At 39.3% G+C, this 15396-nt stretch overlaps 1 protein-coding gene across 2 annotated transcripts in view; it reads left to right on the top strand.

Moving 5' to 3' along the window:
• The first annotated feature begins 2851 nt into the window (after nt 1-2851).
• LOC138742840 (organic cation/carnitine transporter 2-like) overlaps nt 2852-15396 on the top strand; it is a 43297-nt gene continuing 30752 nt past the window's right edge. For both annotated transcript variants that reach the window (XM_069897762.1, XM_069897763.1), the window contains exon 1: nt 2852-3238. In XM_069897762.1, coding sequence (XP_069753863.1) covers nt 2852-3238 — 387 coding nt within the window. The remainder of the gene's footprint in view (nt 3239-15396) is intronic.

Raw genomic sequence — 15396 nt, 5'->3', positions numbered from 1 at the left:
TGTAGATGCCCTTGATGGAGTTAAGACCACTGTCCATGATGTTGCTGGCTGAGTTAACAACTCTCCAAATTTTTTTCCTGTCCTGTGGATTGGTGCCTCCATACCATACAGTGATGCAACATGAACAGAATGCTCTCCATAGTACACCTGTAGAAAATTTCAAGAGTCTTTGGTGCCATACTAAATCTCCTCAAACTCGTCATGATGTATATCATTTGGTGAGCCTTCTTTGTGATTCCAACAACATGAAGGCTGCTGGACAGATCCTCAGAGATGTTGACACCCAGGAATTTGAAATTCTTGACCCTCTTCACTGCTGACCCCCTCAATGTTTATGTTCTCCTGATTTCCTCATGAAATCCACAACCATCTCCTTCATTTTGCTAATGTTGTGTGCAAGGTTGTTGCTGTGATACAACTCAACTAGCTGATCTATCTCCCTCCTGCATGCTTCTTCATTGCCGTCTGTGATTCTGCCAATGACCAGGATATCTTCAGTAAATTTGTAGAGTGCATTTGAATTGTACCATTCAGTCATGGGTGTAGAGTAAGTAGAACAGTGGGCTAATCATGCATCTTTAAGGTGTGCCTGTGCTGATCATCAATGAGGAGAAGACATTGTTTCCAATTTGTACCAACTGTGGTCTTCCAATGAGGTAGTCAAGGATCCAGTTGGTTGCAATCTTTCAAAAATCCTTAGTTTCTGGTGATGTGCTTCAGGAATGGAATGAAGGCAAAAAGTAGGTAACTCTAGGCTATTTGGCCAAAAGACAATTATTGAAAATGATAGATTCAGTTGTTAAGCAGATAACAGCAGAAGATTTGTAAAATCTTAATCTGGTATGCAGAATCAGCATGACCTGATGTAAGTGAAATGATATCTGGCAAATTTATGAAAGTTCTTGCCCAAAAAAGATAGAGGGAAACCAATAGACATAATATATTAGAACTTTCAGATTTACATGAACCAGATCACTGGCTAATTAGCAGGAATAAGGGGTCATTTTCAGATTGGCAATCTGTAATCAGTGTCATGGGGATCTGTGTTGGGGCCACAGTGGATTACATATATGAATCATTTAGACAAAAGAAACAGACTACATTTTCTAAAGACATATTTGTAGGTGATACAAGCATAATACAGGATGACAAAGATACTAATAGCTATCTGGGCCAAATTTTGGGAAACAAAGTATAATACAGAGAAGTAGAAAATATGAGGTTAGTCTCTCCTTCTCTCCCATCTTCTATTCAATTCTAAGTCATCTCTTTGTCCCTCTCCAGCTTCCCCCTCCCCATCTTGATATTCTTGATGTCACCCTTTCCTACTTCACTTACGTTAAAAATTTGAACCTAAAATGTTGTTTGACTATTTCTATCCAAGGATGATCCACTGAGTCGGTTCAACTTCTCTTTATTCACTGCCTAACAGTGCAGGATCTTATCAAAGACTATGGAATGCTAATCTTTAATTAAAGGGGCTGAATTATAAAAGTCTCACTGCAACTTAACAAAGCACCACTGGGACTACATCAAGAGGATTAAGTGTAGTTTTGCTCCCTCTATTTAAGGAAATACTGTATCTGTTATCACAGTAGAGGGAAAACTCAAGAGATGATCATATGTATGGTAGGGGAATTGAAGGTTTTAGAGGAAAGACAGCTAGGTGGATCTAAGTCCATGACCACATCAGCCATGATCATATTAAATGGCAGGAAAGAGTTGCAAAATTGAATATTTCTGTTTACCAAGTTCTTATGGAGGGATCATGACTTGGAAAGGGTGATCCAGTAGTATCTGTGCTCACTGGGGAATCTGGTTCATGAAAGACAATATTATTGAATCTTACAGGGTTTGGCACTGTTAATTCTGGAAGGATATTTCCTCAAATGGACAAGTCAAGGATCAAAGGGCATAGTCACAGAATAATGGATGCCTCTTTTACAAAGATGAAGAATTTCTTCCCTCAAAATGATCAATCTTTGGAATTCCTTACACCGGAAACTGTGGAGGCTGAATCTGTAAATATATTTAAAGTGAATCTGATATATTTAATCAGTCTGGGAATTAATGTTTCTGTGAAAAGTAAACGAGAAGGAATTTATATTTGTTCCTATATCCTGCCATCATTTGGCCTAAAACATTCATTCTCTCCATCAAATAAAAATATCTGTCTAATTGGACCCCAGAAACATCTTCAAAAGAAATTCCTAGCATCTTGAGAAGATGGCTGTACTGAAGATGAGTGGGGAAGACTGATGAACAGTAACGTTCCTGCCAATGACCCTTGAACAAACGCTTTATTTCAAATTAATAAGAAAATATCAATCTTCTGTCCTCTTTTAAGCAATCAAAACATTCCAAGAAAAATGATAGCGAAAAGCTAAACATCTAAATGTCCCCAGATTGCTTTCAGCCAGGGTTCCTGGGGTGACGTGTGGATTGTTAAACAAACCGGGACAAAATAGATCACATATGGTCAGATCTTATGGAGATATACTTCCGTGAGCACATGTGCTTGACTTTTACCAGTTCAGTCCATATAAATACCGTGATCTATACATGTCTCCCTGTGTGAATCAACGGGCATGTTTCTCATTCTCCCCACATCAAAGTTTGTTGCAAATGCTTCTCCTTGCTCTGTCCCTATTGACCACATTCTTAAAGGAGGGTTGGCAAACGATCCTTTTTTTATCGCAAGGTTCGGGGAATAGGGGTGGGATCATTGCATTTTCAATTTGGGAAGGGTGTGGAATTATAGGGTTTCGGAACAATCCAAACTTCTGATACGCCCACCATTCCTCCAGGATTTGTGATGAAAGTCACTGGCGGCTCAGCCGCTGAAGCAAACATGCGGGATTACGACGAAGTTACCGATTTCCTGGGAGACTGGGGGCCGTTCCAGAGACTTATCTTCGCCCTTTTGAGTGTCAGCATCTTTCCCAACGGTTTCTGCGGACTGTCCATAGTATTCGTCGGGGATGTGCCAGATCATCGCTGCTCAATCCCCGCGAATCTCAACCTCAGCGAAGCCTGGATGAACAGGACGATCCCGCTGGTGCCAGGAGACGATCCCCACTACAGCAAGTGCAGCCGCTACCGCCTGGACGTGATCGTGAACCTTTCGGAGACTTTCCCCGACCCAGATTTGGTCAACATGTCTGGGGTCGAACAGGAGCCGTGTCTGGATGGGTGGGAGTACAGTCGGGAGCAATACATCTCCACCATCGTCAGCGAGGTAACGTCACCGGCAAGAGTTAGCCTGAGAATAGTTTGTGAAGATAGTTTATATCGCAGTCGGTTAATGGTGAATTATAAGGACAGATACAATGTAATTCAAATACCTGATCATACGGCCTTTGGACAGGTACTTTTAATATTTAGATTGCGTTCCCTTTCTTCACACTGATGCTGTTCCTATTTCATTCAGTCCCAAAATAATTACTTTCTAATTTCACCTTTTTCAATTCAAAAGTATTTCCCCTCAGGACCTGAAGCTCTGAAATTTCCCTTCGGAGCCTGTAAGATTCTCCCTTCTCCACCTTTCCGTGTCCCAGAGATGGATTAAGAAAGTCCTAGTGTTTGGTAGAAATGAATGGTTGATAGGGTTGATAACTTTGGCGCTCCGGTGTGTGTCACTGCCATGGAAACAGTAACTTTCCAACTGGGACCAGAGAGACCCGTTCGTAACAGTGGCTGATTTAGCTGCTTCCTGGCAAAGTAACATTTAGTGATTAATCATCCTGCCTCTTCACTAATTTTGGTGAAATTAGCAAGATGGATTTAAAAAAAAAACAGTTAAGGTTAGAATGTTTTCAGCAAGAGACTTCACTCCAACAATTGGTGGCATTCATTTATCTTCTTGGGTGTGTGGTGATGAAGCCCAAATCCTCCAGCAATTACAAAGCAAAGTGAGAAATGTAAAGTAATCCCCATGCCTACTGCTCCAGTATATTTCAGGATGGTTGACACAACATCCCATTCATTAGTATCGAACTTCTCAGATAAACAACCATGCCCTCCACATGTTGTGTACCATGATTCCTGACTACATTATCAGCAGACTGATCTGCAGGAACTTACCAATTATTTCTCTGCAGGAACTCACCTCCACTACCCAAAACAAATACATCATGTGTAAAACATGAAAGTCTGCAAACAACTGTGATTGTACAAAAAACACAGAAATGCTGGAGAAACTCAGCAAATCAAGCAGCATCCTGCAGAGATATATATTACTTTGTTTAAGGCCTGAGCCCTTCCTCCAGGTGTGAGCAAAAAGGCCACTTGCCTGCTCTTTGGTCACACCTTGAGAAACGGGTTAGTCCCAAAACATTGGTAATATATCTTTGCCTCCTATAGATGTTGCAGGACTGCAGAGTTCCTCCAGCATTTCTGTGTTTTTCCTCCAATCCCAGCATCTGCAGACTTTCATTTTTTACTCCATTCAGTTGTTCAAATGCAAAATGTCTTCAAGGGATTCCTACCTTAAAGAAGTTCTCCTCCTCTCTTCAAAGGGAGTTCTGTGAGAGTCTCTCTCACTACTCTTCTTCTGACCTTTCTGCTGCTCCCAGCTCCTATTCTTCCCTTTTCACCAGTTTGTTAATATAGGCCCCTTGCCTGCTTTTTGTTCATACCTTGAGGAAAGGCTCAGGCCCAAAACGTTGGTAATGTATCTTTTCCTTCTGTGGATGTTACTAGACCTGCTAAGCTCCTCCAGCATTTCTGTGTTTTTACAAAGACAAGAGGTGTGCAGGAATGAATGAGATCAAGTGTAGTTGAGGTAACCATTTTGTGGAACATCTGGCTCTGTCTGCAAGGTTACCATAGTGGCTATCACAAAACGATTAGAGCATTAGGCATCCGAGTTAAAATCTAGCCCTGCCTGTGAGGAGTTTGTACATTCTTCCCGTGTCTGCATTTATTTCCTCATGGTGCTTTGGTTTCCTCGCATATTCCAAAGATGTACAGGATTGGTAAGTTAATTGGGTGTATTTGGACAGTGCACACTCATGGGCTGGAAGGGCATATTTACTCTGCACTTGCTCTAAATTTAAAAATTAATGCCCATATTGACCTGCTGTCTGTGTGCCATTTCAACTCTCCTTCCCATTCCCAAAGAGTCCTGTCTGTCCTTGGCCTTCTCCACTTCCAGGGTGAGGCTGAACATAGAATAAAATAAGAACACCTCACAGTCCATCTGATTACTTGGCAATCCAATGGCACAAATGTTGAATTTTCCAATTTCAGGTAATATGCATGTAAGTTCTCCCATCTTCTCCCCTCTTGCATCCCCCTGTTTCATTCACTTGGTTCCATCTCAACCATACCTCCTATCTTGTTCCCCAGCTTATTCCATCTACTCCCTTATTTTGTTATACTTAACAGCTTCTAGCCTTTGTCTCCTCCTCCATAATTAATCTCCCATCTTATTCCATTGCCCCCTTTTCTTTCTTCATTGCTTCTCTCTCATCTGCATTTATCACACATCAGATATTTTCTCTCAACTCCACCTGTCTCTCTTCTCCATGTGGCTTTATCTGCCTGTTATCTCCCTCGGCATGTGGCTCCACCTAATGCTTGCCATCCCCTGTCTCACCACTCCCTCTTACCTCCTTATAAAAGATATCTCCTCTCTACAGTCTCAATCCTGATGCAGCTCTCATCCCAAAATGTTGGTCATCCTTCTATCTCTACAGATGCTGCCTGACCCTACTGAGTTCTGCCAGTAGTTCTTTTTCTTGCTGGCTGATTACTGCTCAGTTAGATTCCTCTCAACCATTGACAGAGTAGTGAAATGATTTGGTAAAAGTTGTAGCTGTTCTATAGTCCCCACTTTGGGTTTTGCCACTCTGCTCCAGCTATCGGTTAAATAGTGAAGTTCAGAGATGAGATTAGAATGACTATGTGAATGCTTACTGAGAATTGCATAATATACAAATCTATTCACAACTCCTGAGCAAATAATCCACCTCTCATCTGCATACAGCAAAACTAGACAACATTTAGTCTTGGCCAAAAGATGCAGGTACCATCCATTCCACTGAAGTCCTGTCAACGGGCATTTCAAACTAAATAGAAACAAGCGATCAAACCTGATATTTATTGGCATTACCATTGCTGAGCCTCCAACATTTTGAAGGTCACCATGGACTAGGAACACAATTGGTCCAGCTGTATTTTGTGGTTACAAAGACAGCCTGTTGTTTAATACCCTGGAGCAGGGCACTCACCTTTTGACACCTCGAGGCCTTTCCAATACCGCAAAAGGAAATTGGGTACTCGAATTCTCTCCATTTGTCTGGGGAGTGTAGTTGCATGCAGTATGTTTACAATCCAGAGAAACATAAATGCTGCAGATACTGGAGGAATCTTGAGCAATCAAAGAATAATTGGAAGAATGCAGCAGGTCAGACAGCATCTGCAGGTAGAATTTGTCAGTTAATGTTTAGGGTCAAGACCATTTATTAAGATAAAGATAAAACATTGAAATACATATATAAAGGGGGAAAAGAAGTTTCAGGATGCGCTCAGTGGTGATCGAGCATAGGACAGAAAGTCTGGGAAGTGAAGAGACAGGTACAAGGAGAGACTAATGGGTTGGTGGGTAGAGAGTGAAGGTTGGAGAGGGAGTTAGAGAAGGAGGATGTAAAGAAGAAATTGAAACTGTGGAAAAAGATGGGTTTGGTGCTTAACTAAAATTGGAAAAATCAATGTTCATACCATTAAGTTTCAGGCTCTTCAGGAGGAAGATGATATGCTGTTCTTCAAGTTTACACCATCCAAACTCATATCCTAAACATTTTTTTTAGTATTTCACATACTGGCCATTGGTATGTCCATTAATAGAGCACACTACACTTACTCAGTATGTATCTTAATAAAATATACTGGCATTACTTATGCAGACAATAGTGATAACATCTCCCAAAGCAAGTGGCACACCATCTGGACTCAAACATTTATATGTGTTCCTTTGCTGTTAATCGGCATAATTATTGCAACTCCTTCCCTAAGAACACCTCAAGTGTGCTCTCGCCAGAATGACAGCTGTTGTTCAAGGTGGTGATTCAAGGTAGTTCTATACAAGCAAATATTTTGATTTTATCAATGATGTGATCTCTACAAATGGATAGAGAAAAAACATGGTCATGGAATCTTAGCTGCTTCTACTTGGAAAGATCAGATGTACCATTGCTTAGCTACTCAAGATTTGCATGCTGGTCTCAAGTATGTCACACCCACTCTTAGAAACATTTTTTTTCCTCTACAGGCTTCACTTTGTTGGAGGTAGTTCCATTGCAGCAATATTATGTTTCCTTTAACACATTAACAAGTACAAGTCAGGAAGATAGCTTTTCACATCATTATAGGATGTGTTTGAGCAATAATTTCTGATCTCTCAGCAATGCCCAGTGCCTATGAGAGATAACATCAAGACTGGCACAATTTAAATGCTAAAGTCCTTTCATGAAAATGCAAGCTCACTAATCAAGCACCATCAATAGTGGGACAAAATGGCACAAGTCCCCACACAGTGCAATTTTAGTTCTGTTTGCATGCACCACAAATTTCAATTTTTTTTTAACTTCAACCTCATACTCGGTTGAAGGGCTCAAGCTGGAAATGTCAGTATGTATCTCTGCCTTTGCTGCATAAGGGACACTGCTTGACCTGCTGAATCTCTCTACCATTGTGTGTTTTTACTTCAACTACTGTGTCCACTGAATTCTGTGTTTTACCCTCGCAAATTTCAATGACATCACTTCTGAGTTACAAACTATCGTGATTGGATACATGATACCATTCATTCGTTATCTCAGAATTAAGATTCTACGACTTTGTGGTGGGACTATCTTGACCCAAAGGATTGCTACAGATCAAGGAAAGCTCATCTCCCTCTTCTTCAGTGCAAAAGAAGTAGATGAGCAATAATGGCAGCCATGAAAATACATTTATATAAAATAATGAAATATTTACTGACTGAGCACTTCTTAAACCTTCTGTTACATTGTTAATTTACCTTAAGAAATCAATGGTCTGACAATCAAGCAAATAACTCTTGGAAATCTATGCAGAATCTTGAATGTTCTAACTTTGTTAAAGTAATTTAATTTGCTGGACCTGTAATTGTTTGAACAAAATTATTGTAACCAAGATGTTTTTATATGAATTAATTAATTTTAGGTCTTAGTAGCTTAATGCTTCCCAGTGGAATGTTGATATGCAATCAATCCAAGCTAAAGATAATCTTGGGATTAAAGATGAATGGTTTTATGAATTTAGAAGCAAACCAGTGATTGCCAAAATACAATTAGTCCATTATTTCTCATGTGGAAATGTTAATATATGAGATCATCATTTCTAAATCCTATTTTGTAGTGTTTGGAGGGTAATTAGGAGAACATTCAACTCCTTATACCTAATACAGAGCTTGAAAATGTACAGACAATGATTCAGACAGTGAAATTGAGATTACATTCAGTAATGTCTTATATTATTGACACCAGAAGAATATAGTCCACAGGAAGGTAACACATTTGAAAGGCATTGTTGGACCAACCCGGTACATTTAAAAATCACTGATGAAAATGGTATAGGGTGGAAGAAAGATATTTCCCAAATGCACCATGTAATATCTTTTTACATTCATTATCTGACCTCCACAGAACTTTAGAATATATCCAGTGCTGAGGATCCTTGAATAAATTCAATTCAATATAAATGCCATGAAGATTCTGTTACTTACATTATCTTTGTTACAATGATATTCAGGAAATAGCTCACATTGTTCCATTGTTTAAAAGTGGCTTCAAAAGTAACCATGGAAATTATAGGCCAGTTAGCCTGACGACAGTAGTAGATAAATTATTGGAAGGTATTCTAAGAGATATACAAGGATTTGGATAGCCAAGGACTAACTAGGGATAGTCAACATGGCTTTGTGTGTGGAAGGTCATGCTTAACCAATCTGATAGTTTTTTGCGGAGGTTACTAGGATGAAGGAAAGGCTATGGATGTTGTCTACATGGACTTTAGTAAAGCCTCGGTCCCACATGGGAGTTAAGTTAGGATGGTTCATACAGTCGATATTAATGGTGAGGTAGTAAACTAGATTTGACATTGCCTGTATTGGCTTCTCAGATTGGAGGGCTGGGCTTGTTGCTGGAGCCATTGTTTTTTTGTCATCTATATCAATGATCTGGATGATAATGTGGTAAATTGGATCAGCAAGTTTGCAGATGACACTAAGATAGAAGGCATTGTGAACAGCAAGAGCAATTTTGAAAGCTTGCAGAGAGATCGAGACCAGCTGGGAAAATGAGCTGTAAAATGGCAGATGGAATTTAATGCAGACAAGTATGAGGTGCTGAATTTTGGAAGGACAAACCAAGAAAAGACATACATAGTAAATGGTAGGCTATTGAAGAATGCATTAGAACAGAGGGGCTTGGAAATAGATATACATAGTTCCATGAAAGTGGTGTTACAGGTAGATAGGGTTATAAAGAGACCTTTTGGCATATTGGCCTTCATAAATCAAAGTATTGAGTATAGGAGTTGGGATGTTATGGTAAAGTTATATAAGACATTGGTGAGGCCAAATTTGGAGTATCATGTGCACTTTTGGCCACTTAACTACTGGAAGGATATCATTAAGATTGAAAGAAAGCAGAGAACATTTACTTGGCTGTTGCCAGGACTTCAGGAGCTGAGTAACAGGGAAAGGTTAAACAAATGTGTACTTTTTTTTCCCCTGGAGCATAGAAGAATGAGGGAGATTTGATAGTGGTATTTAAATTTATGAGGGATATAGAGTAAATGTAGGTAGACTTTTTCCATTGAGGTACAAACCAGAGGACAAGGGTTAAGGGTGAAAGGGAAAATGTTTAGGGGCATCATTAGGGGGAATTTCTTCACACAGAGAAGTGGTGAGATTGTGGAATGAGCTGCCAGCTGGTGGTGAATGCAGCTCAATTTTAACATTTAGGAAGAATTTGGACAGGTACATGTATGAACTTGGTGCAGGCCAGTGTGACTAGACAGAAAAATAGTTCAGCACAGACTAGAACATTACAGTAATAGGTAAGAAGATTTTGAAATGCAAGACAGGTAATAATTTTGAAAAGATCACCTAAAATTATAATTTCTTCACACCATGTCCAAGCATTCAGGAAAATATAAGCTAAATCCCAGAGAATGAATTGCCATCTTGGGAGCAAGATGAGTTAGCAAGTGTTTTTATGCTTTTAAGTGAAATGATCTACCAGAATAAGTGGATGTATGTTTTATGTCTAATTTTTGCATTAAAAAAAATAAATTTAGAGATACAGATTGTTAATAGGCCCTTTCCAGCCCATGACCCCTGTTTCCCAAATGAACCAATTGGCAACTTACAATCCCCATAAAATTTTGATGGGTTGGTGGAAACTGGAGCTCTCAGAGAAAAACCATATAGGCATGGAGAGGACGTACAAGTTCCTCACAGACGGTGCTGGATTTGAACCCTGGTCACTGGTGCTCTAAAAGTATTATGCTAACAGAGTGGATCTCAACCTTTTATTTCCACTCACATACTGCCATAGGTTCTCTGTGATTAGTAAAGGCATATGAGATATATGAGGGGAAAAAAGGTTGAGAAACACTATGCTAACCGTTACGCTAATCATGCTGCCTTACATTAGTGTAGGAAAAGAACTTATGTTAATTTCACTCCTCATTTTCTGCATTTGCACTTGGACTTCTTCCCCACTGATCTTGGTGCAGTCAGTGACAAACATGGTGAAAGGTTTCACAGGACATTGTGACCATGGAAAAGCAGTATCAGAACTTCTGGAATCCAACAATGTTAGCTGGCTATAGTTGGACACTGACATGAGACATCAGATGCTGAGTATAAATTAAAATATGTGGCAAAACCTTTTTAGGTCAGTTGAATGAATATAATGTGCTGGCATAATTATTAAAGTAAACTTGCAAAATTCAATAGAAGTGAATTTAATGTTTCTCCAACTTCACATGTGATACAACAAATCTGAAATTATCTCTGTATTCAACTTGAAGTTGTCTATTATCATACACAATTTTTTTTCAGGAAGTATACCTTTTAAAAAATTTTGTTTTCCAGTGAAATCAAACAGCCAATTATCAGGAAATTATATTTCATGGGTGCAGCACAGAGACTGAATAATCCAATATGGTCTATTGTAAGCAATTTATTCCATATGTGATGCATTTCAAATGCAATATTCAAGTCTTTTCTTATTGTTCTGGATCCCTGTGGTCAGAAAGTGTTGGCTGACTTGTTTTCACTCCAATTTTTTGGGTTGTGCAGAGGCTGAAGAGTCTTATGTCAGATCAACAGGCTTAGCTACAGATAAGTAAGGATGTGCTTGATGGGAAACATGGATTTTTTTTTAGTGAGGTAGTGTTTTGCCATGCTATTCTTGCTTGTGCTTCATGTGCTCTTATAAAGGAAATTCGAGTACATTAGTGCATTATTGGATGTTCCTTCTTGATTTGAACACGAGCCAAAGATTGACATGACTTAATGAAGAGATTTTATGAACATTCTACTGCCTCTTCTTTAATTTTCCTGTCAAGTACTTGATGTGACTGAGACCAGGGTATAGTTTATATGTCCGAGGCATGCAGTCAGGAATTCCAATATGGCCAGTCCATTACAAATCGACAAGAATAATTAGAGACCTGATGGTAGGGATTTTGGAAGAAGACATGATGATATTGTTCCTTTTGACTGCCAATAAGTTTTGATGATTTTTGTCAGATGAAGCTGAAGTGTCTGAAATATTTACATAAACACACAGTATGTATTTATATAATATACACAGATATATAGACATATAGTATATAGCATACAGTTGCAATGACTAGTGTTGGATTTGAAATATTGATCTTTGAGTTTTTTCCCCCATGAAGTGAAACTCTCTAGACTCATTGGTGCTCTTAAAAAAATATATCTTATATGTTTACCTTTGTGGAAAGGTGGCCTCTGAGTGTTAAAAAGTGCAGCAGGCGTTCCAATTATTTTTGTGGGGTTTTTTTTGGTGGGGAGAAATGTGCAGTGGATAGTGAGTGGAGGAGGTCATTTTCTCCCAGTTCCCTCTGATCTTGTCCTACAATGACTTGGAGCTTGATTAAATCTCCAAATGTTGTCTGTGCACATCAGCAGGATGGAGCAGATTTGGATTTCGCATCTATTTTGAAGATTAGTTCCATTCCAGTGGGAGGCCAAAAAGGGAGATGAATGCAATGCTGTGACAAGGAGGTTGTTAAGGGAGTTGGATTTAAATTACAACTTTGCTTGACTCCAGTCTATTCTGGGATTGGGACTTTGTTGAATTTAGTCAAAGCTCACATGTCATCATGCAGCAGATATAAAATGATGAATTTCTGAGAGTGGCCAAATTTGAGGAAGAATCTCCATAATCTCTCTTGGTTAATGGAATCTAAAGCTTGTGTGAGGTGAAAAATTACTATTTTAGTGATTGATACTGCTCACTATATTTTTCTTGGAACTGTTACATATTGAATGTCATGTTCATTGTATCTTTTGATGGATGGAGAAGCTTTCTGGCCACAGGGAGGAGAAGGGGATGATGATAATTTTTGCTTGATCAACAACAAGGGCATCATTCTGCAGCTATTAATTTTGACCTTTCTCTCCTCTCTTCTTGAAGATAGCCACGTATGTAGCATCGCTGATGTCCCCCCGAGAGAGGATGTGAAACTTAATTTCAAAAGTGATGTTGTCTACTATAGAAACCTTAAGCTTTTCATCTTGTTGGTCTGGACAGAAGTCAGGCAGGACTAGATAATGTATTTTGAATAGAGATAAAGATATTTCTTTCATTGATCAAATTTCAGATGAAGATTCATTTAATATGCATTTCTCATGGCCTCTGTTTCTCTGTCCTTCATAAAGTTCTTCCATTCCTGATCTTCAGTGGGGTTGGTTAGCTCTGATAGCTCAGTGGTTAGAGCACTGGTCTTGAAAACCAGGAGCTGTGAATTTGTTCTTCTCTGGGGCCTCATTTCTATGAGGGGCACAGGACAAAGTGGTAACAAAGTTAAAGTGGTAGACAAAGTTAAAGAATTTCACATTTCTTACATTCTAATGTAGTATTACATGACAATAATGGAACCTTTACCTTAATAATTCTTTGGACTCTTTTGCAAATTTATTTCTGACTGGCCACAAAGGGTTAAACAAGAAAGTCTGAAGACACTGTGATTCTCAAGGTATAAGCAAAAGGGAGGCAGCTGTTTGAATAAAAATGTGGATGTAGGGGTAGGCGTAGGAGCATGGACCCATGGGAAGAAGTCATTAGTAGCTATAAGTGGGAGGGCAACTGAAGAAAAAGCTGAGAAGTGATAGGGAGAGATGATAGCACTCTGAATAGAGAGGAAAGGAGGAGAAAAGAGACAGAAGGCTAGGGAAAGAGTAAAAGCTGAATGGAAAGTAGAGAATTTGATATTAATGTCATCTGGTTGGATGTCAGATGTTGTTCCTCCAATTTGCAGATGGTCTTGTTCTGGCAGTGCATGAGGCCATGGGCAGATATGTCTGCATGGTAGTGGGGCACTGAATTGAAATGGTTAGTGTTTCCCATATAGAATAGGCCACAACAGGAACACTGGATGCAGTCAATTATTCCCGCAGGTTCACAAGTGAAGAGTTAATTCACATTGAAATACAATTTTGAACCCTGAAAACTTGTGAGGAAGAGGTGTATCGATAGTGTAGCATTTCCTGCCATCATAGGAGTAGGTTGCAAGGGGACAATTTTTGGGAAGGGATGAGCAGATGAGGGAGTCCCAGGGGGAATGGAAGGCAGAGAAGGAAGGAGGAGCAAAGAAGATGGGATAACATTGTTGGTGGTGGAATTTGTGGAGGATAATGTGTTGGATGCGGAGTATGGTAGGATGGTAGGTGAGGACAAGGGGAATCCTGTCCTTGTTGCGTCAAGAGTGGAGGAGGCCCACTTTTGAGTCCAAGGGGTAGCCATGGGTACCTGGCTGTGTTCCAGCTATGTCTGCCTTTTTGTTGGCTCTGTGCAACAATCTGGGATATGATCCAGGTCTTTAAAATGCTGCAAAGCAAACTTCAAGTTTTAAGAAGAGAGGAGAGAATAAGAATTGTTTTTCACACAGATATCTGTTCCAGATGTCTGTATTTTTTGAAAACCAAAAAAATGCTAGTGTTGTCATCATTAGCCCATTTTTTCTGTCTATGATCCCTAATGCAAAGCAGAGAACAAAGAAGTAGATATTCCATAAATGACTCACAATCATTTTAACAATGTATAAGATCCCAAAAGTATTCCAAGAGTAAGTAGGATGGATGTTCCAAACTGCAACAGCTAGAAGTTGAATGCTAACAACATAAGTAAGATGGAAAAGGCTAAATGCCATTCCCTACCCTCATTTTCCTCCTACAACACTAGTTAAGAATGTAAAGTGTTTAGCCATACTCAGAATAGAGCGATAATAGTTAACCCTACTGGAAGTGCTGAATGAAAATTAGATTAGTTTGGGTTCCAAGTTATGTAAAGAAACTCCCTTTCAAATATGGCAAATGGATAGTTAAGCATTGTACCAGAAAGGAGTCAGGACATGGGAATTAAGTTTCAACAGAAGTGAGAAAGTTAAGGGGAAGAACTAATGAAGGAATATTTTTTAAGTTGCATTAATAACTATTTAGATGCAGAGTTGATGGTTTCGATGGTCTCCAAATGTATTCACGTAAATACATTTATACAATTAAAAGGTCACATGAAACCATTGCAACTTTTGCTTAGGATGCGGTAATTTGCCATAGAATTTGCTTGGATAATAAATGAAAGCCAATCTTAACCCACCTTAACCATGCCAATCTGTACATGAGTCAAGAAAACATATTTATAATCTTTTCTTCTCCCAACCCAGCCTGGTGGTGTTTGCAAACACTGGTATCAAGTAAGACAATATTCATGCAGTGAAAGCACGTTCCAGGCCTGGGAAAATTCCTTGTACACTCTCTGTCTAACTATGAGATCAATATAAATTTAATGCTATCCTCCAAACTTGGGCAGCATTATTGGTACATTGCCTTACACCATCCCACCATCAAAAGAGAACAAAATCAGCACTGGAAAATCTCCCTCCTATCTTGAAACATCCTCTAATTACTCTACGTTTCCAAGGATCTCCCGCCAAGTCAATCTGATCTGGAAAAAGCACTGAATGCATGACTTTATCAAAACACATATATTTCAGAAAGATAGACACCTGACTTACACTTACATCTTGTCATGTCAGGCTCTGGCCAGATAGCCAAGGTTAACATATAACAAATATAACAATTTACAGTTTGGAAACAGGCCATCTTGGCCC

The sequence above is a fragment of the Narcine bancroftii genome, chromosome 9, assembly GCF_036971445.1.
Source record: "Narcine bancroftii isolate sNarBan1 chromosome 9, sNarBan1.hap1, whole genome shotgun sequence".
Lineage (NCBI taxonomy): Eukaryota > Metazoa > Chordata > Chondrichthyes > Torpediniformes > Narcinidae > Narcine > Narcine bancroftii.
Note: the sequence above shows the minus strand (reverse complement) of the source record. Positions and strands in the feature narration are given on the sequence as shown.